Source organism: Salmo salar, chromosome ssa13 (genome assembly GCF_905237065.1).
Source record: "Salmo salar chromosome ssa13, Ssal_v3.1, whole genome shotgun sequence".
Classification (NCBI taxonomy): Eukaryota; Metazoa; Chordata; class Actinopteri; order Salmoniformes; family Salmonidae; genus Salmo; species Salmo salar.
In genome coordinates, this window is record NC_059454.1 from 60,721,819 (window position 1) to 60,741,650 (window position 19,832).

At 42.8% G+C, this 19,832-nt stretch overlaps 2 protein-coding genes across 32 annotated transcripts in view; one reads left to right on the top strand and one right to left on the bottom strand.

The window, feature by feature from the left end:
• The window catches only part of picalma (phosphatidylinositol binding clathrin assembly protein a), a 59,300-nt gene extending 54,741 nt beyond the window's left edge, over positions 1–4,559 (top strand). For 21 of the 27 annotated variants that reach the window (XM_014136896.2, XM_014136897.2, XM_014136899.2 and 18 more), the window contains 3 exons: positions 143–247; positions 1,029–1,132; positions 3,047–4,559. In XM_014136896.2, coding sequence (XP_013992371.1) covers positions 143–247; positions 1,029–1,121 — 198 coding nt within the window. In that variant the 3' untranslated portion in view covers positions 1,122–1,132; positions 3,047–4,559. The remainder of the gene's footprint in view (positions 1–142; positions 248–1,028; positions 1,133–3,046) is intronic. The other 6 variants (XM_014136900.2, XM_014136905.2, XM_014136916.2 and 3 more) reach the window with 3 other exon arrangements.
• A 316-nt stretch (positions 4,560–4,875) lies between these two features.
• ccdc83 (coiled-coil domain containing 83) lies at positions 4,876–12,914 on the bottom strand. 5 transcript variants are annotated; one of them, XM_014136921.2, is made up of 10 exons: positions 12,726–12,914; positions 11,971–12,055; positions 11,506–11,674; positions 11,183–11,350; positions 10,822–10,913; positions 10,686–10,754; positions 9,957–10,078; positions 9,516–9,637; positions 6,805–6,992; positions 4,876–5,142 (listed from the first exon to the last, which is right to left on the bottom strand). In XM_014136921.2, exons 1-10 carry the CDS (start codon positions 12,785–12,787, stop codon positions 4,978–4,980), a joined length of 1,242 nt encoding a protein of 413 aa, XP_013992396.1. In that variant the 5' UTR covers positions 12,788–12,914; the 3' UTR covers positions 4,876–4,977. The 5 variants fall into 5 exon arrangements, with proteins under 5 accessions (XP_013992396.1, XP_013992395.1, XP_013992394.1 ...); XM_014136920.2 differs by having other exon boundaries at positions 4,876–5,145; positions 11,506–11,690; positions 12,726–12,912; XM_014136919.2 differs by having other exon boundaries at positions 4,876–5,145; positions 12,726–12,910.
• Positions 12,915–19,832: the final 6,918 nt, after the last annotated feature.

Here is a 19,832-nt window from a genome sequence, read left to right on the forward strand (position 1 = left end):
GTAACCCGTCATATACCACTGAAATAAACGAGCAATTCTGTCAGAATATCACAATTTCTTCAGCAGGAAAGAATTTGGTGCACGCAAAACTTTCATGACGATTTGATTTTCACAATTTCATTTTTTGTTTGTCTTCCTTCAGCCTCCCCAGATGGGTTCCATGGGCATGATGACCCAGCCCACTATGATGTACAGCCAACCAGTCATGAGGCCAGCCAACCCCTTTGGCCCGGCCCCAGGAGCACAGGTACAGGACTCTCCATTCTACTCCCTTCCCTGGTAGCTTTTCTCTGAACAGATGCCAAGCAGTAGGGTGATGTTGCCTCGTAGACGCTGATCTTGGGTCAGTTTAGTATGGATTTGAGCCCAACCATGCTCTCTACTGCCTTTTGCAACAGAAAGAAGTCTGACTCTGTGGCCAACTTCAACACCCTCTGAGGTGGTATGCCTGCTGTCTGTATGAAAAATCTATCTGCAGGATGCGTTATCCAGCCCCACAACTCATTCTCCATAAAAGTGGTATTGGAATATACACATGGTTATTCCATATCACTGGTAAATGGTTTAAAGTGGCAAGTGACTTAAGGAATTATATTCTGGATGTCAATAGGAATTCTGCACTTTGGGACTTCTATTCAGAACGCGCTTTCATTCACCTTCGTACCATTTCAGCTATTATTCTGAATGATGCCTGGCATGTCAACATAGTATTTAGAATAGGATATAACACCCTCATCCTCCTTTCATCTCTTCAGTAGGCTCTAAATCAGAACGGTAGCTGCCTTAGGAGAATATCTTGTGAAGCATGTATTGTTTTCTGACACGATTTATCTGCTGTCCTCTTGTCAAGAGCTGTAAGGTTTTACCTCCACACTGACCGTGTTAGGGCGCTACACTCTGGACCTGACCCTGTTCTCTCCATTCTGCTCCCTTTATATCTGTAGCTAGGTTCTCCCCTCTTGTTTGTAATTTCCTTCTCTAGCCGTTCCTCAATTTCCCCTCACCCTGTCATTCTCTCTCTGAACTAGCCCTCGGCAGCTTCTAGTCCTTCCAGTCAGAGTCCTCTCAGAGCACCAGGAAAGGACCCCTTTGCACAACTCTCTCTCAAGGATTTCTTGTAGAACCTCTTTAGGTACAATGTGTGTGTGTGTGCTGCATGCTCATATCTGCACACTTCTGCTCCGCTTGCCAACACACCAATGTCTCTTGGGTTTGATAATTATTTGTGCTTCAAAGCTTAATGGCCCAGTCTTTCCTGTCATAATCACTCAACCACCTGTAAGATGTTGCTTGCTCCGTTGCCTTGCATGTCTGCACGGAAGTCTGACCTAGACTGCGAAACAAGACTTTTCAAAAAGTACATTGGCCCATGTGACATTTTGACAACATAATGAAAGCAGCGCTGTTAACAGATTGCATCACTCCATAAACTGAGACATTTATTTTGGAAACAAAGCCACATTGGTGTGCATCAAATATTCACTGACCATTTACATGCATTTGCATAAATGATCAGCAGCCTCTTGTGCAAGTTGACCGTTAAAATAAATGTCACCACTAATATTGGAGTAATGTGGTTTCTTTTGACACTCGTCTATGCTGACAAAATGGAGCCCTTTGAGACAATTCTGCTAAATGTTTATTTTCTCTGGAGTGGACTTCAGCCCTGTTTGTTTATCATGCTGCAATTCAAGCTTCAAACCAGGGGTGGAACCAAAATTATATTCCAATCGATTCGTTCTGAACAGAACCACTTCGTTTTGTTCCACTGTTCACTCCAGCAAAATAAAGTTCTGAACCGGTTCAAACCCCTCAAAGTACTGGTTTATATTGTAATTATTTTTTATTTATTTTTTGGTTTACATTTAGCTCATTAAATAACTTAAGAGTAGGCAAGCTAGTTGTTTACATGGTCTGAAATTTTGCGGATGGGGAGAGAGCGTTGAGGCTAAATGCTGGGCATCTTATGACATGCATTATACGAATTAGGTCCACAGAATTATACCTAGGAGGAGCAACTTTAAATGTCCTTAGTTTGAGCTAGCTAGCTAACGCGCTTGAAAGCTTGAGCTAGCTACTGTAGCTAACAAGCTTGAAAGCTTGAGCTAGCTAGCAAGCTCGTATGTGCAGAGTGGCACCAGAATTAAAAACGCGTCTTACCTTTTCTGTAGTTAATAGATCCAACTTGAAACGTGATAACTAGACCTGTAGTATCCTTAACTAGCATTGAAAAAGTTAATCCATTCTTCTCTAGCTAATAAAAAAATCTTTCTCCCTATCTTCTGAATCAAGCTTGTAACTAACGTCAGTACAGTAGCCTATGCTTTGGAGGGGCAGGTAGCCTAAAATCGCACAGGCAAAGATTTTCAGCTTGCAGGCAGACACTGGAATAAGTTGTTGAGTGACAGAGTGAGGGCTTTGCATAGGTGTTTGTTGTGGGACTTGAAAAAAAATGCCTGGAACGTAAAATATATATTTTTTTAATTCACTGCTTCCCATGCTTTTAAAGTAAAGGTTCTGTTTCTGTTCCTTAAAATGTTACTTTACGGTTTTCAGTTCTGTTCCCTGAACCGGTTTCAACCCCTGCTTCAAACACTTAATAGTTTTTTGCTGTTATCTTCATTGCAATACATTCCATTTGCATTAAATCAATGTGGCCAGAATGTATTTAATAGATAGTAATTTCTTCTGCACTACGCTTTCAGGTGTGTTTGATTTTTGCCAACAGTATGTCCTGGATGGAAGGCATTTTTGATCTAAGAATCGTAAGTCCTGTTTTGTGCCGGAGGACTTCTCAACTAGTCATGACACAGGACTGGCGATTAACTGAATCGTGTCAATGACCTTCCTTGAGGACACACTGCTGTCCTGATCAAACACACATCCGAGAACGCAAGTGCTGGAGAAAGAAAATCTTTGTAGATATTTTATTGTATTCTGGCCTACTTTTTGTGAAGGAACATGGTTTGTTATCAAGGGAAACAAGGAGTATTAACGTTAGGCACTTAAAGGCCATGTTGAATGTATTTTTTTATCTTTCTCTCAGCAGATGCAGTTCATGTAACCTAAAAAGGAGGCTTTTGCCCTCCGAAGACAAACCATGAAGCAGCGAGACTAACTTTCAAGCAAAAATCCAGTTAGCTGTTATACTCCTCGTCGAGAATATCAGCACAAATAAGGACTCAAGGGGGGAAACCATGTCCAAGAGGCGTCAAGTATAGGACACGGATCCCATTTTTGTAATTTGTCTTCCGAGAAAGTGTGCGTTGCCATTCTAACCCCTCTACAGGGATCACTCATCCCATTTGTCTTCTGTAATAATAGATACAAATGGTTGCGGAAAGGGAGACATTTGACTGCTGTTATGTATGGAAAATAGTGGTTTATCACACAGAATTGCTTGATCCGATCATCAATCGTACATTATCTAATTTAACCATAACTGATTAGTAAAGCTAACCTCTGTTTATACCATGATTTTCAAAAATAATTTTATTACGTTTGCAGTAGACATTCCTTGTGCATTGTTTGTATTTATTTATACCCACAGAGAATATGAAATAGGGGAAAAGAAATGAATGACATTAAACTCTTCCTTGTGGGAGGTATTCAGGTGTATACATGGGTATGATTTGATTTGTATAATTGGAGTTTGAGAGTGACTGAGATAAAAAAAATAATAATATAAAGATGGAAACATGTAACCGACTCAGACTGATGCAGCTCTAATCACTGAACCAGCATAATGTCAAGCACAGTACTTAGCAGCTCAGTCACAACCCCGGGGTGATATTGGCATGAAACAAGTGTAATGATTCAACAGTCAATTCTGTGAGCTAGGGTCTTTTTTCTTTTAAGGGAACATTTTCACTCACTAGCAAGGCACTACATTTGTGATTTGCCTGCATTGCGTTGGGAACGATCCAGATTTATTCTTTACACTTGGCATGTAATTTATTTTACATGGAACAATTCTATGGCTGCCTTTCCAAAATAAATGTGCAGAGTGTCCTTCATGCTCGGGCCATCTTTACATAGACCAGCGTTGGGGTTGGGGGAAAGGAGGTGGTCACAGGAGGCAGGGGAAAGAGCTGTGGTGGTCAGCTCTAGGTGTCAGATCTGGGTTGAAATACTATTTGAAATCTTTTAAATACTTTTGTTTGCTCTAGCTTGTCGAGAGTGCCAGAAGGGCTGGGTTAGCAGTTTTGGGACTATTCTATTAAGCCATACTAGATCAATCAAGCACAAATAAAGTATGTTTAATGATTTAATATTTGAATGTTGGGTAAGTGGCAGTAGGGTCCAGTTGAGCGGGGGGGGGAAGAACACTGTTGATCGGTGCTTTGTGTATATAAAATGGATCCTTTCCATCATGGGGGTGGGTGGGATATGTGCAGGATGGTCAGAACATGAAGGTTATTCTATTCATCAAATTAGCATTAACTGCATTGTACCTGCAGATTTATATTTTTGTTAAATATATAAATAAATGTATGCAGAATTTGGTAGATTTTTTTTTTCTCAATAAAGTGCAGCTTCCACAGTGTTTTGCAACAGTATCATGAGTTTGTGGGTGATTTGAAATCAACTGTATTAAGTATTGGGGGGGGGGGGGGGATTACCTCATTTATACCCAAATGGGTATAAAGGTTTATGTGGCGAAGAGTAAGACAAGTGAATCACTAATTCCCCTGGGTTATAACATGGGTCTGTATCCACATTGTAACATCAGTTACGTGTGAGTCTTATCGATCTTAATGAATAAGATTTATATGGACAGAACCTACATCAATACTTCTACTCTGAGCTGCTTTAAACCTGTGAAGCATCATGTGGCACAATTGTTCCTAAAGAGAACATTCTTAGACCCTTGCGTTTGTAGTATCATTGCAGGTTTAATGGTAATACATGTCTCTGATCCCAACATGAGGCCAATGCTAGATTTATAAAAGTGTGTGTATTAGTACTTGGGCCTGGCTACTTGAACCTCTTGTGGATGATGCGGGCAGTGAGGGGCCAGTCTTCGGGAGCTGAGGAGGAGCCTTCGGAGCCGGGGGTCTCGGATGGCACAGGGTGCAGGGGAAGGGCCTGGCCCACCACAGTCAGCAGCTTCATCTCCAGAGGGCCCAGGTGCATGTCTCCCTGCTGGCCAGCACAGAGAGGGAAGGGAGTAGTCTCATATAAGCGACGCATCCTGTTTGGCCCAAGATTTCCCATCGCAACAAGGAGAGAGATTGTTACTCTCAGATCCCTATGTTGTCTCGATTGCATCCACTGCCAAGAGGTGGCAGAGAGAGGCAATCCCTAAGTCTCTCTCTTTCGCTCCCTTTCTTCACTTAAGCCTCTGTCCCTGGGGCATTTTTTTTTTTTTTTTTTAGGAGGATTCAATACCTTCTGAATCTAAAATGAATGGCATGTGTCAAAAGGATAGCGAAGTTCGACGTCACATTCATGATTTTGTTTAGCACCTTACTAAAATCATCTTCTCTTCAACACTGTGGTAAAATGAAATTCCCAGGTGGGCACATGGTGTGGATACAGATTAGTGCTGTGATTTAGCAGCATGCATAAGGAACACCCAAGCCACACTGCTGTAATATTTATAATGAACAAAAATATAAATGCAACATGAACACTTTACTGAGTTACAGTTCATATGAGGAAATTAGTCAATTGAAATAAATACATTAGGCCCTAATCTATGGATTTCACATGACTGGGAATACAGATATGCATCCATTGGTCAAAAATTGGCCTCAGGATCTCGCCATGGTATTTTTGTGATTTCAAATTGCCATCGATAAAATGCAATTGTGTTCGTTTTCTGAAGCTTATGCCTGCCCATACCATAACCTCACCGCCATCATGGGGCACTCCATTCACAACATTGACATCAGCAAACCGCTCGCCCACACAAACGCCATACACGTGGTCCGCGGTTGTGAGGCAGGTTGGACGTACGGTCAAATTCTCTAAAATGACGTTTGAGGGGGCTTATGGTAAAGAAATGAACATTCAATTCTCTGGCAACATCTCTGGTGGACATTCCTGCAGTCAGCATGTCAATTACACACTTCCTCAACTTGAGACATCTGTGGCATTGTGTTGAGTGACAAAACTGCACATTTTAAAGTAGCCTTTTACTGTCCCAAGAACAAGGTCCACCTGTAATTATTATGCTGTTTAATCAGCTTTTTGATATGCCACACCTGTCAGGTGGATGGATTATCTTGGCAAAGGAGAAATGCTCACTAACAGGAATGTAAACATTTGAGAGAAAAAGGTTTTGTTGCGTATGGAACATTTCTGGGTTCTTTTATTTCAGCTCATAAAACATGGGACCAACACCTTTACATGTTGCTTTTATAGTTTTGTTCAGTGTAGCTACGAGCTCTAGCTTGTGCTGTCGCTGACCTATATATCTATCGACAGATGACGATGGAGGCTGCCAGTACAGCTTTATCTTTCTACATTAACTTTGCCAACTAAGAAAAACAAAAATGGGTTGGACCATGTTTTTGCTTTCTCTTCGACCTGAGCCACCCTCAAATGGAAGAACTATTGGCCAAAGCAAGGTGAATGCCAGAGACAACTGTTGTAAACAGAGCTTATGCCCATGGTCGAGGGAAGCTGAGTTGAATTGTGTTATAAGATTCCTCTTTAATGTCGGCACAGATGGAGGAAAGGTGAGTAGAGGAAACCACATTTGATTATTGAGATATGCCCATAGAGTTGAAATAAAACTGAATCTCTATACGTCTAACGGATATGTTGATTCCGAGAATAGCCTGAGATGGCTCTTACCTGCAGGTAGGTCTGGCTGCCGTACAGAAGCACACTGAGGTCCTGAAGGGGGTCCTCTGTTGGTCTGTAGGCTGCCTCGCTGCATCTGCCGCTTGTTTCATCCCTCTCCAACTCTTTGGCCTGCTTTTGAGCCCGCCATGCTTCCGTTGCTGGGTGGAGGGGAGGTACGGGGCTGCTGCTTACCCCGTCTGGTGGGAATCATTAGACATTGGGAGGGGGGAGGGGTTAAAATGACTACAGTGATTTACTGAAAGATAAAAGCCCGTACAGTATCCAATATGGAGGAAATTTGGATAGGGTTAGGGGTGAAAATAATTAGCTCAGTAAATGAAAGTGCCACATTCCAAGAGAGGAACTTGCTGGTAGCCATTGTTAGTTTAAGTTTTTATCTTGAGTTGAGCTGAGAGGACATGCCGTCTTAGACGGAAATGAGTGTTGCCATGTTGCCAAATAGTCTTGGGAAGGGAGCTGTGACTCAGTGGCTTCCTGTACCCGGGCGGGCCTCCCATTAGAGTTAGACGATACTGATCACAGCACCCTTCCCAGTGGCACGCTGGTGCCCACTTAGTGGAAGATTGGTTAGTAAAACAATCATCAAAGGAAAGTCGTCGTCCCCGAAAACATTTTAATTGTAGATCAGGTATGTCTATTTCTACTTGCTTCCCATTTCATGTGAAATTGTGCATTTTTCTATTTTATTTCTCTTTTTTTTTTTCTCTGCATTGTTGCTACGGTCCCATAAGTAAGCATTTGTTAGTCTACACTTGTTGCTTACAAAGCATGTGACAAATAAATTATTTTGTCAGACGATTGTGATAATTGACATTTGTAAGTGGCAATAACAGATGATTAAGAAACGTGAGTATTTCAGAAAGGCCAACATATTTAGATTTGTGATATATGCTTGTCAATACAGTCTAAGGCAGCAACAGTTGCACAAACTCCAAAAGTGACAAGGAATCACTACTCTGTCCCTCTTGTGGTCTTCCCTGCTTCTAGTCAAGGAGCTGCACTACTGGAAACACTGGACAAATGTCATCACTTGTCAGCAACAAAAAAATATCAATAGTTTCAATTTGAAAGACATCCTAGACCTAGGATCTACACTGCAGGACTGAGAACTCTCTCTGCTGTGCCATCCCAGCTTTGGTTTGCTTGCTAAACAGTTGACGATAGCTGTGTTTGTATATTATGGTGTTTTGTTAATTTGTATTTAATAATGTCATTAAGTTGTACTTTCAATTCATCTTGTTGCTGACATTTGTACAAGGATTTGTCAAATAAAAAATACAATTGATCATCATCATCATAACCTGATGGTTGGCCACAGTCCATGAAGTCCTTCGAAAGGCTGGTCATGGCTCACATCAACACCATTATCCCAGAAACCCTAGACCCACTCCAACAGATCCACAGATGATGCAATCTCTATTGCACTCCACACTGCCCTTTCCCACCTGGACAAAAGGAACACCTATGTGAGAATGCTCTTCATTGACTACAGCTCAGCATTCAAAACCATAGTGCCCTCAAAGCTCATCAATACGCTAAGGACCCTGGGACTAAACACCTCCCTCTGCAACTGGATCCTGGACTTCCTGACGGGCCGCCCCCAGGTGGTAAGGGTAGGTAACAACACATCCGCCACGCTGATCCTCAACACAGGGGCTCCTCGGGTGTGTGCTCAGTCCCCTCCTCTACTCCCTGTTCACTCATGACTGCACGGCCAGGCACAATTCCAACACCATCATTAAGTTTGTCGACGACAGAACAGTGGTAGGCCTGATCAACGATGAGATAGGGAGGAGGTCAGAGACATGGCCGTGTGGTGCCAGGACAACAACCTCTCCCTCCATGTCATCAAGACAAAGGGGATGATTGTGGACTACAGAGAAAAGATGACCGAGCACGCCCCCGTTTCTCATCGACAGGGCTGCAGTGGTGCAGGTTGAGAGCTTCAAGTTCCTTGGTGTCCACATCACCAACAAACTAACATGGTCCAAGCACACCAAGACAGTCGTGAAGAGAGCACGACAAAACCTATTTCCCCTCAGGAGACTGATAAGATTTGGCATGGGTCCTCATATCCTCAATGTTCTACAGCTGCACCATCGAGAGCATCCTGACGGGTTGCATCACTGCCTGGTATGGCAACTTCATCGGCCTCCGACCGCAAGGCACTACAGAGGGTAGTGCGAAAGACCCTGAACATCACTGGGGCCAAGCTTCCTGCCATTCAGGACCTCTATACCAGGCGGTGTCAGAGGAAGGCCCTAAAAATTGTCTGACTCCAGCCACCTTAGTCATAGACTGTTCTCTCTGCTACTGCACGGCAAGCAGTACCGGAGTGCCAAGTCTAGGTCCAAGAGGCTTCTAAACAGCTTCTACCTCCAAGCCATAAGACTCTTGAACAACTAATCAAATGGCTACCCAGACTATTTGCACCCCCCCCCTTACACCGCTGCTACTCTTGGTTGTTATCATCTGTGCATAGTCACTTTAATAACTCTACATGTACATATTACCTCAACTAACCGGTGCCCCCGCACATTGACTCTGTACCGGTACCCCCCTGTATATAGTCTCGCTATTGTTATTTTACTGCAGCTCTTTAATTACTTGTTACTTTTACGTTATTCTTATCCGTATTTTTTTTAACTGCTTTGCTGGTTAGGGGCTCGTAAGTAAGCATTTCCCTGTAAGGTCTACACCTGTTGTATTCGGCGCATGTGACAACTTTTTCTCTGATTTGAGAGCGTTACTCTTCATAACGGTCTCCTGTACTGTGGAGTCAGAGGGTCCCAGTCCTGCCGCCTGAGTCAAGAAGACGTTTCTGTGGACAGGAGAGCAGAGAGATGAGTGAGACCACAGATGGAAAGCAAGGAGAGAGCCGTTTTACCACAGGTGAGTGGATTAATAGAATAGCATTGCATATAATTGATGGCCGGGTCCCAGATCTGTTTGTGCTGTCTTGCCTAAAAATGGCATGACGACGACCATAGGAGTTGGCTATACAACACAAACTGATCTGGGACCAGGCTGTCCAGTTTTATTCAGTAACATATGACATGTCATGTCACACAGTGAAATAAGGGCAAATGGCCATCTACAGTATATGAATGTGGGTGAAGAGTTATGTTGAGGTGAGGGACCTAGAGATTTGCAGGTCCTCCAGGCGACGCTCAAACAGTTGACTCATGTGCTCAAGATTCTCCTCCTCCAGTTGTTGGACGGCCAATGCTGTAATGGATACCTCTCTTGTGTAAATAGCAAGCTGTGGGGTATTCCAGAAAGCAGGATTATTCAATTAGCCAACTAAATTTGATAAACAGCCACACAAACTTGATTTTCTGGTTGATTAAGAAAACGTGTATATTGGTTGTTTTAAATCTATTGTTAATTTTAAATCTATATTTCTCAAACATGAAATGATTTTGGACAGTTAGCTGGCTAACTTATACTCATGCATCCATCTTTCTAGTACAGACCCCTGGAGCAAGGGGATGTGCTTTCTGATCATGTCTGGTAATACTTTATTCAACAACCAAAGAACATCCAGCCGACTTGACAACTGTGGAAAGCATTGGAGTCAACATGGGCCAGCATCCCTGTGGAACGCATTCGACACCTTGTAGGGTGGGGTGGGGGGGACTAAAGTTTAAGTGTTAATGTTTCGTGCACTCAGTGTATACTGTGTAACAATAGGGTCACACAAACAAAACCCCAATTGCTACCATATTATTATGGTATGTAATGATGGGTCTTACTGTGCTTTCTTATGCTTTCTTTTAGAACAAATCATGATGACTACCAGATTATGAACTGTAAATTAAAGCAAACCTAATGTGCTGTTTATATTTTCAACCACACATACGCCATACCTCTCTCTTCAGCCACTCATTCTCTTTGATCTCCTGTCGGCTGTGCTTGTCAAGGTGTTTGATGGCCATCTGAGGAAAAAGTGTATCATCATCAAAACTAAAGAAATCTGTTCTGCTGATGTGCCTTATGTCTTACCTCTGTAGCCAGCTGTTTTTTTTCATCTATGAGATGCACTGTCTTCTTGTCAATTTCATTGAAAGTTACATCAAGAGAGCGCTGAATATTGTCTGTAGAAATAAGAGACACGGTCAAGGAAAAGCTGTGAGGACATCTGTCTCTCTCGGTCTTGTAAATGAATTGACTTTTGTTTTTGTAAATATTATTTCTTTGATTAAATAATTTTGAGGTTTAATCTCGCTTTGCAAGAAAAGTTTATTCCTAAAACAAGTTACTGGTTTGTATAGGGTTACAGGGGTCCGAATAAGAGTTGACTTCCCAGAAAATATAGGCCTAGTTATCCATCCCTTATAGGAGCCAAGCCTGTGAGTGCATGTACCTGCCATCTCCTGAAACCCCTTCTGCATCTGAGCCAGCTCAGCCTCCAGGTGCTGGATCTGCTGCTGGTGCTCTTGGCTTCCGGTCATCTTATACTCCTGCCTGATGTGCCTCTCGGCGTGCAAGACGAGCACTTCCTCCTCCAGGCGGCTGACTTCAGCGCGCAGCTCTCTCACGCACAGGGACAAACTATTTGTATTCATGTTACATTAATATTGCACATTCATAATATTCCAGGTGGGGAGTACCGGTGGATGGTAAAAACAGTTATTGACAGGTAGCTTTATGATTACGTTATATTGTATTGGAGAGCCTAGAGACTACCTGCCAGTTCTTTCTCCTGGCTGCGGACTAGTTCCAAGTTCTGCTGCAGAGCTTGTTCCACCTGCTCTTTGTTGACTACCTCTCTCTGCTCCAGCTTACTCTCCTGTTCTTTAGCCTGCTTCCGCAAGACCTTTATGTGCCCCAACTGCTCCTCTTTCAACTGCTCCCTCTGTGAGCACAAAACACTTAATAATTTTATAGTGTAGATTCTCTCACTCAATGAGTCTGTAGGTAGTCTAGTCAATGATCTTTGGTCAAAAACCCAAATGTGCACCTAGCACTCCACAGCTGATTCAAATAACCAACACATCATCAAGCTTTGATTATTTGAATCCACTGTGTAGTGCTGGGGGGGGGGGCTTTGTCCTAAAGTAATAAAACTGTTGCAAAATAAAACTACTGATGTTTTGGTGAATGTAAAATGAATACAGACCCTGTGAATTCACAATTGCTTAATGTTCTCACCAATTCTGTGTATCTTTGCTTCTTTGTCTCGAGTTGACTGACCTCCTCCTGGCACTCTTGTATTTCCTTTCTCTTAACTTGGAGCCTAAATACAACACACAAGTAAGTCATAGTCTGGGAATGTGTGGTTTGAGTCAATGTCAAAAAGCTGGCACGTTCAATTTCTGTTGCTCAAACCGTTAAGGTCTATCAAACTAGAGAGGCTTAATGTCTCTGTCTATTTCAAAGGTTATGTATCTAGCTATGAAAAATTAAAGGAGAGCCGCACACTTGGGGCTCAGATGCAATAACCTAATAACCAACGTTTCGACAGACAAGCTGTCTTCATCAGGGTATAACGAAACGTTGGTTATTACGTTATTGCGTCTCAGCTCCTAGAGTGTTCGGCACTCCTTTAATTTGTCAAGTGTTCTACTCCGATAGCCAGCACCTCGCCTAAATAGGTGTGCGTTTCTTTTGCCTCTAGATTATGTATCTAGCTATAACATACCTCGTGACTTTCTGCGTCATTCTATATAGCTAGCTAGTTGAATGGATAGATCATAAAAAAGTAGGCTTTACATTTACGGCTTTTCAATTCGGATCGCAGCTAGCTTGGTAAACTGACAAGCAAATCTAGCTAGCTAGCCAAACTGTCTCGCTTACTAGCTAGCTAACGTTAGTTCACTGACTTTGGAGAGTGATATTTACAATAAACCAGCGTTGCAACATTGGTTTAGTTTATTAGCTAATAAGGTTAATAAAACAGTGCTTACTGAAAATTGATAAAGGCCTCCGCCAACGTAGTCTTGTCTTCATCGGATGACTTCTTACCCATGTTGGCTAGCTAAAACTTCACAAAACAGCTGATTGTTTGACACCTTACTGTCTGCTGAGAGAGATGTCTGCGTTCCCCTATTTCCATGGAAACCCCACATTCTAGATCGACTCAACATTGCCCCCCAGCGTCAAGAAAGTGAACTGTGGGCCTATTCGGACCGTTCCTGCATGTTGGTCGTCACTAGGTACCATAGCTACAAAGTCATAAACTCATTCTATTTCTACAATTTATCTTCTTAAAATGTGATTTTAAACTTGAACCATAACCGTAATCACACTGCTAACCCTAACCTTAAATTATGACCAAAAAGCAAATGTTTGTTTTCATGACTTTTTACGATATGCCAATTTGACTTTGTGAAATCCCCAGGGGTTTACTGCACGCCATCCAAACTTTTTTGGCCCATGACACCATTTTGATATCTGAAAATTGTCGCACCCCAACCATGTGAAAAAAATGATGTAATTAATAGTCCATGTTTACTTTTTTATTTAGGGCTATGCAATGGCAACCCGTCATTCAGGGCAGAGGGGGCAGTGCCCCACCTGTTTTGAGCCCCACATTTTCAGGCAAAAATAAATAAATATATAGTTTTTAAAAAATGGGGTGGGGCTTGCCTGTTTTGTATGTTATTTTGGCATTAATACATGTCACATATCAGTTTGCAAACAATGTAACAACAAAACAAAAAAATATATACAGTTGAAGTCAAAAGTTTACATACACCTTAACCAAATACATTTAAACTCAGTTTTTCACAATTCCTGACATTTAATCCAAGTAAAAATTCCCCGTTTTAGGTAGGTTAGGATCACCCCTTTACTTTAAGAATGTGAAATGTCAGAATAATAGTTGAGAGAATTACTTATTTCAGCTTTTATTTCTTTCATCACATTCCCAGTGGGTCAGAAGTTTACACACACTCAATTAGTATTTGGTAGCATTGCCTTTAAATTGTTTAATTTGGGTCAAACATTTTGGGAAGCCTTATACAAGCTTCCCACATTAAGTTGGGTGAATTTTGGCCCATTCCTCCTGACAGAGCTGGTGTAACAGTCAGGTTTGTAGGCCTCCTTGCTCGCACACGCTTTTTTAGTTCTGCCCACACATTTTCTATAGGATTAAGGTCAGGGCTTTGTGATGGCCACTCCAATACCTTGACTTTATTGTCCTTAAGCCATTTTGCCACAACTTTGGAAGTATGCTTGGGGTCATTGTCCATTTAGAAGACCCATTTGCGACCAAGCTTTAACTTCCTGACTGATGTCTTGACATGTTGCTTCAATATGTCCACATAATTTTCCTACCTCATGATGCCATCTATTTTGTGAAGTGCACCAGTCCCTCCTGCAGAAAAGCACCCCTACAACATGATGCTGACACCCCCGTGCTTCACGGTTGGGATGGTGTTCTTCGGCTTGCAAGCCTCCCCCTTTTTCCTCGAAACATAACGATGGTCATTATGGCCAAACAGTTCTATTTTTGTTTCATCAGACCAGAGGACATTTCTCCAAAAAGTATGATATTTTTCCCCATGTGCAGTTGCAAACCATAGTCTGTTTTTTTTTGTTATGGCGGTTTTGGAGCAGTGGCTTCTTCCTTGCTGAGCGGCCTTTCAGGTTATGTCGATATAGGACTCATTTTACTGTGGATATAGATAATTTTGGACCTGTTTCCTCCAGCATCTTCACAAGGTCCTTTGCTGTTGTTCTGGGATTGATTTGCACTTTTCGCACTAAAGTACGTTAATCTCTAGGAGACAGAACGCGTCTCCTTCCTGAGCGGTATGATGGCTGCATGGTCCCATGGTGTTTATACTTTATACTGAGGTCTTTTCTGATTTCTTTTGATTTTCCCATGATGTCAAGCAAAGAGGCACTGCGTTTGAAGGTAGGCCTTGAAATACATCCACAGGTACACCTCCAATTCACTCAAATGATGTCAATCAGAAGCTTCTAAAGCCATGCCATCATTTTCTGGAATTTTCCAAGGCACAGTCAACCAAGTGTATGTAAACTTCTGACCCACTGGAATTGTGATACAGTGAATTATAAGTGAAATAATCTGTCTGTAAACAATTGTTGGAAAAATTACTTGTGTCATGCACAAAGTAGATGTCCTAACCGACTTGCCAAGACTATAGTTTGTTTACAAGAAATTTGTGGAGTGGTTGAAAAACGAGTTTTAATGACTCAAACCTAAGTGTATGTAAACTTCCGACTTCAACTATATGTGAGAATGCTATTCATTGACTACAGCTCAGCATTCAACACCATAGTGCCCTTAAAGCTCATAACTAAGCTAAGGACCCTGGGACTAAACACCTCCCTCTGCAACTGGATCCTGGACTTCCTGACGGGCCGCCCCAGTTGGTAAGGGTTGGCAACGACACATCTGTCACGCTGATCCTCAACACTGGGTGGCTCAGGGGTGCGTGCTTAGTCCCCTCCTGTACTCCCTGTTCACCCACGACTGAGTTGCCAAGCACGACTCCAACACCATCATTACATTTGCTGATGACACAACAGTGGTAGGTCTGATAACGATGAGACAGCCTATAGGGAGGAGGTCAGAGACCAGGCAGTGTGGTGCCAGGACAACAACCTCTCCCTCAACGTGAGCAAGACAAAGGAGTGATCGTGGACTACAGGAAAAGGAGTCCCGAACAAGCCCCCATTAACATTGACAGGGCTGAAGTGGAGCGGGTCAAGATCACCAACAAACTATCATAGTTCAAACACACCAAGACAGTTGTGAAGAGGCCACGACTTGTGGGTCCCCTGATCCTCAAAAAGTTCTACAGCTGCACCATCGAGAGCATCCTGACCAGTTGCATCACCACCTGGTATGGCAACTGCTCGGCATCTGACCGCAAGGCGCTACAGGGTAGTGCGTACGGCCCAGTACATCACTGGGGCCAAACTTCCTGACATCCAGAACCTATATACGAGGCGGTGTCAGAGGAAGGCCCAAAAAATTATCCAAGACTCCAGTCACCGAAGTCATAGACTGTTCTCCCTGCTACTGCATGGCAAGCGATACCAGAGCGCCAAGTCTTGGACCAAAACGCTCCTTAACAGCTTCTACCCCCAAGCCATAAATCAAATTTATTTTTATATAGCCCTTCGTACATCAGCTGATATTCTCAAAGTGCTGTACAGAAACCCAGCCTAAAACCCCAAACAGCAAGCAAAGCATGTGAAAGAAGCACGGTGGCTAGGAAAAACTCCCTAGGAAAAACTCCCTAGAAAGGCCAAAAACCTAGGAAGAAACCTAGAGAGGAACCAGGCTATGAGGGGTGGCCAGTCCTCTTCTGGCTGTGCAGGGTGGATATTAAAACAGAACATGGTCAAAATGTTAAAATGTTAAAATGTTCATAAATGACCAGCATGGTCAAATAATAATAATCATAGTAGTTGTCGAGGGTGCAACAAGCACGTCCGGTGAACAGGTCAGGGTTCCATAGCCGCAGGCAGAACAGTTGAAACTGGAGCAGCAGCACGGCCAGGTGGACTGGGGACAGCAAGGAGTCATCATACCAGGTAGTCCTGAGGCATGGTCCTAGGGCTCAGGTCCTCCGAGAGAAAGACAGAAAGAGAGAAAGAGAATTAGAGAGAGCATATTTAAATACACACAGGACACCGGATAAGACAAGAGAAATACTCCAGATGTAACAGACTGACCCTAGCCCCCCGACACATAAACTACTGCAGCATAAATACTGGAGGCTGAGACAGGAGGGATCAGAAGACACTGTGGCCCCATCCGATGATACCCCGGACAGGGCCAAACAGGCAGGATATAACCCCACCCACTTTGCCAAAGCACAGCCCCCACACCACTAGAGGGATGTCTCCAACCACCAACTTACCGTCCTAAGACAAGGCCGAGTATAGCCCACAACGATCTCCGCCATGGCACAACCCAAGGGGGGGGGCGCCAACCCAGACAGGAAGACCACGTCAGTGACTCAACCCACTCAAGTGACGCACCCCTCCCATGGACGGCATGGAAGAACACCAGTAGGCCAGTGACTCAGCCTCTGTAAAAGGGTTAGAGGCAGAGAATCCCAGTGGAAAGAGGGGAACCGGCAAGGCAGAGACAGCAAGGGCGGTTCGTTGCTCCAGCCTTTCCGTTCACCTTCACACTCCTGGGCCAGACTATACTTAATCATAGGACCTACTGAAGAGATAAGTCTTCAGTAAAGACTTAAAGGTTGAGACTGAGTCTGCGTCTCTCACATTGGTAGGCAGACCATTCCATAAAAATGGAGCTCTATAGGAGAAAGCCCTACCTCCAGCCGTTTGCTTAGAAATTCTAGGGACAATTAGGAGGCCTGCGTCTTGTGACCGTAGCGTACGTGTAGGTATGTACGGCAGGACCAAATCGGAAAGATAGGTAGGAGCAAGCCCATGTAATGCTTTGTAGGTTAGCAGTAAAACCTTGAAATCAGCCCTTGCCTTAACAGGAAGCCAGTGTAGGGAGGCTAACACTGGAGTAATATGATCAAATTTTTTGGTTCTAGTCAGGATTCTAGCAGCCGTATTTAGCACTAACTGAAGTTTATTTAGTGCTTTATCCGGGTAGCCGGAAAGTAGAGCATTGCAGTAGTCCAGCCTAGAAGTAACAAAAGCATGGATTAATTTTTCTGCGTCATTTTTGGACAGAAAATTTCTGATTTTTGCAATGTTACGTAGATGGAAAAAAGCTGTCCTTGAAACAGTCTTGATATGTTCTTCAAAAGAGAGATCAGGGTCCAGAGTAACGCCGAGGTCCTTCACAGTTTTATTTGAGACGACTGTACAACCATCCAGATTAATTGTCAGATTCAACAGAAGATCTCTTTGTTTCTTGGGACCTAGAACAAGCATCTCTGTTTTGTCCGAGTTTAAAAGTAGAAAGTTTGCAGCCATCCACTTCTTTATGTCTGAAACACAGGCTTCTAGCGAGGGCAATTTTGGGGCTTCACCATGTTTCATTGAAATGTACAGCTGTGTGTCGTCTGCATAGCAGTGAAATTTAACATTATGTTTTCGAATGACATCCCCAAGAGGTAAAATATATAGTGAAAACAATAGTGGTCCTAAAACGGAACCTTGAGGAACACCGAAATTTACAATTGATTTGTCAGAGGACAAACCATTCACAGAGACAAACTGATATCTTTCCGACAGATAAGATCTAAACCAGGCCAGAACTTGTCCATGTAGACCAATTTGGGTTTCCAATCTCTCCAAAAGAATGTGGTGATCGATGGTATCAAAAGCGGCACTAAGATCTAGGAGCACGAGGACAGATGCAGAGCCTCGGTCTGACGTCATTAAAAGGTCATTTACCACCTTCACAAGTGCAGTCTCAGTGCTATGATGGGGTCTAAAACCAGACTGAAGCGTTTCGTATACATTGTTTGTCTTCAGGAAGGCAGTCAGTTGCTGTGCAACAGCTTTTTCTAAAATTTTGGAGAGGAATGGAAGATTCGATATAGGCCGATAGTTTTTTATAATTTCTGGATCAAGATTCGGCTTTTTCAAGAGAGGCTTTATTACTGCCACTTTTAGTGAGCTTGGTACACATCCGGTGGATAGAGAGCCGTTTATTATGTTCAACATAGGAGGGCCAAGCACAGGAAGCAGCTCTTTCAGTAGTTTAGTTGGAATAGGGTCCAGTATGCAGCTTGAGGGTTTGGAGGCCATGCTTATTTTCATCATTGCGTCAAGAGATATAGTACTAAAACACTTTAGTATCTCCCTTGATCCTAGGTCCTGGCAGAGTTGTGCAGACTCAGGACAATGGAGCTTTGGAGGAATACCCAGATTTAAAGAGGAGTCTGTAATTTGCTTTCTAATGATCATGATCTTTTCCTCAAAGAAGTTCATAAATGTATTACTGCTGAAGTGAAAGCCATCCTCCATTTGCGAAGGCTGCTTTTTAGTTAGCTTTGCGACAGTATCAAAAGAAATTTCGGATTGTTCTTATTTTCCTCAATTAAGTTGGAAAAATAGGATGATCGAGCAGCAGTAAGGGCTCTTCGATACTGCACGGTACTGTCTTTCCAAGCTAGTCGGAAGACTTCCAGTTTGGTGTGGCGCCATTTCCGTTCCAATTTTCTGGAAGCTTGCTTCAGAGCTCGTGTATTTTCTGTATACCAGGGAGCTAGTTTCTTATGACAGATGTTTTTAGTTTTTAGGGGTGCAACTGCATCTAGGGTATTGCGCAAGGTTAAATTGAGTTCCTCGGTTAGGTGGTTAACTGATTTTTGTCCTCTGACGTCCTTGGGTAGGCAGAGGCAGTCTGGAAGGGCATCAAGGAATCTTTGGGTTGTCTGAGAATTTATAGCACGACTTTTAATGCTCCTTGGTTGGGGTCTGAGCAGATTATTTGTTGCAATTGCAAACGTAATAAAATGGTGGTCCGATAGTCCAGGATTATGAGGAAAAACATTTAGATCCACAACATTTATTCCATGGGACAAAACTAGGTCCAGAGTATGACTGTGGCAGTGAGTAGGTCCAGAGACATGTTGGACAAAACCCACTGAGTCGATGATGGCTCCGAAAGCCTTTTGGACTGCTGAACAATTATTAAAATGGCCACCCGGACTATTTACATTTACACCCCCCCACCTCCCCTTCGTTTTTACACTGATGCTACTCTCTGTTTATCTATGCATAGTCACTTTACAAATTACTTTAAGTAACCTGTACCACTGCACATTGACTCTGTACCAGTACCCCCTTTATCTAGCCTCATTATTGTTATGCAATTTTCTTGTTACTTTTTTATACATGTTTTTGTTAATATTTTTTATATTTCTCGAGTTGCATTGTTGCTTAAGTGCTTGTAAGTAAGAATTGTACGGTAAGGTCTACACCTGTTGTATTGAGCGCATGTGACAAATAAGATTTGATTTGACCTTGTTCCCAGTTGTCTTGAAAGCACCATTATCACCATGGTTACCACAGCCACAAAGTCACAAACTCCGCCTATTTCTACAATTTATCTTATTAAATTCCGATATTTAACCTAACCTTAACCACACTGC

Excerpts from the sequence above, each read along its gene's own strand:
- ccdc83 (XM_014136919.2), bottom strand. The coding sequence starts at position 12,787 with ATGGGTAAGAAGTCATCCGATGAAGACAAGACTACGTTGGCGGAGGCC. Across the intron at positions 11,675-11,970 it reads AGCAAAGATACACAGAATTG|AGGGAGCAGTTGAAAGAGGA; the intron begins GTGAGAACATTA and ends TTGTGCTCACAG. Across the intron at positions 6,993-9,515 it reads ACATGCGCCGAATACAACAG|ACGGGGTAAGCAGCAGCCCC; the intron begins GTGTAGACCTTA and ends GATTCCCACCAG.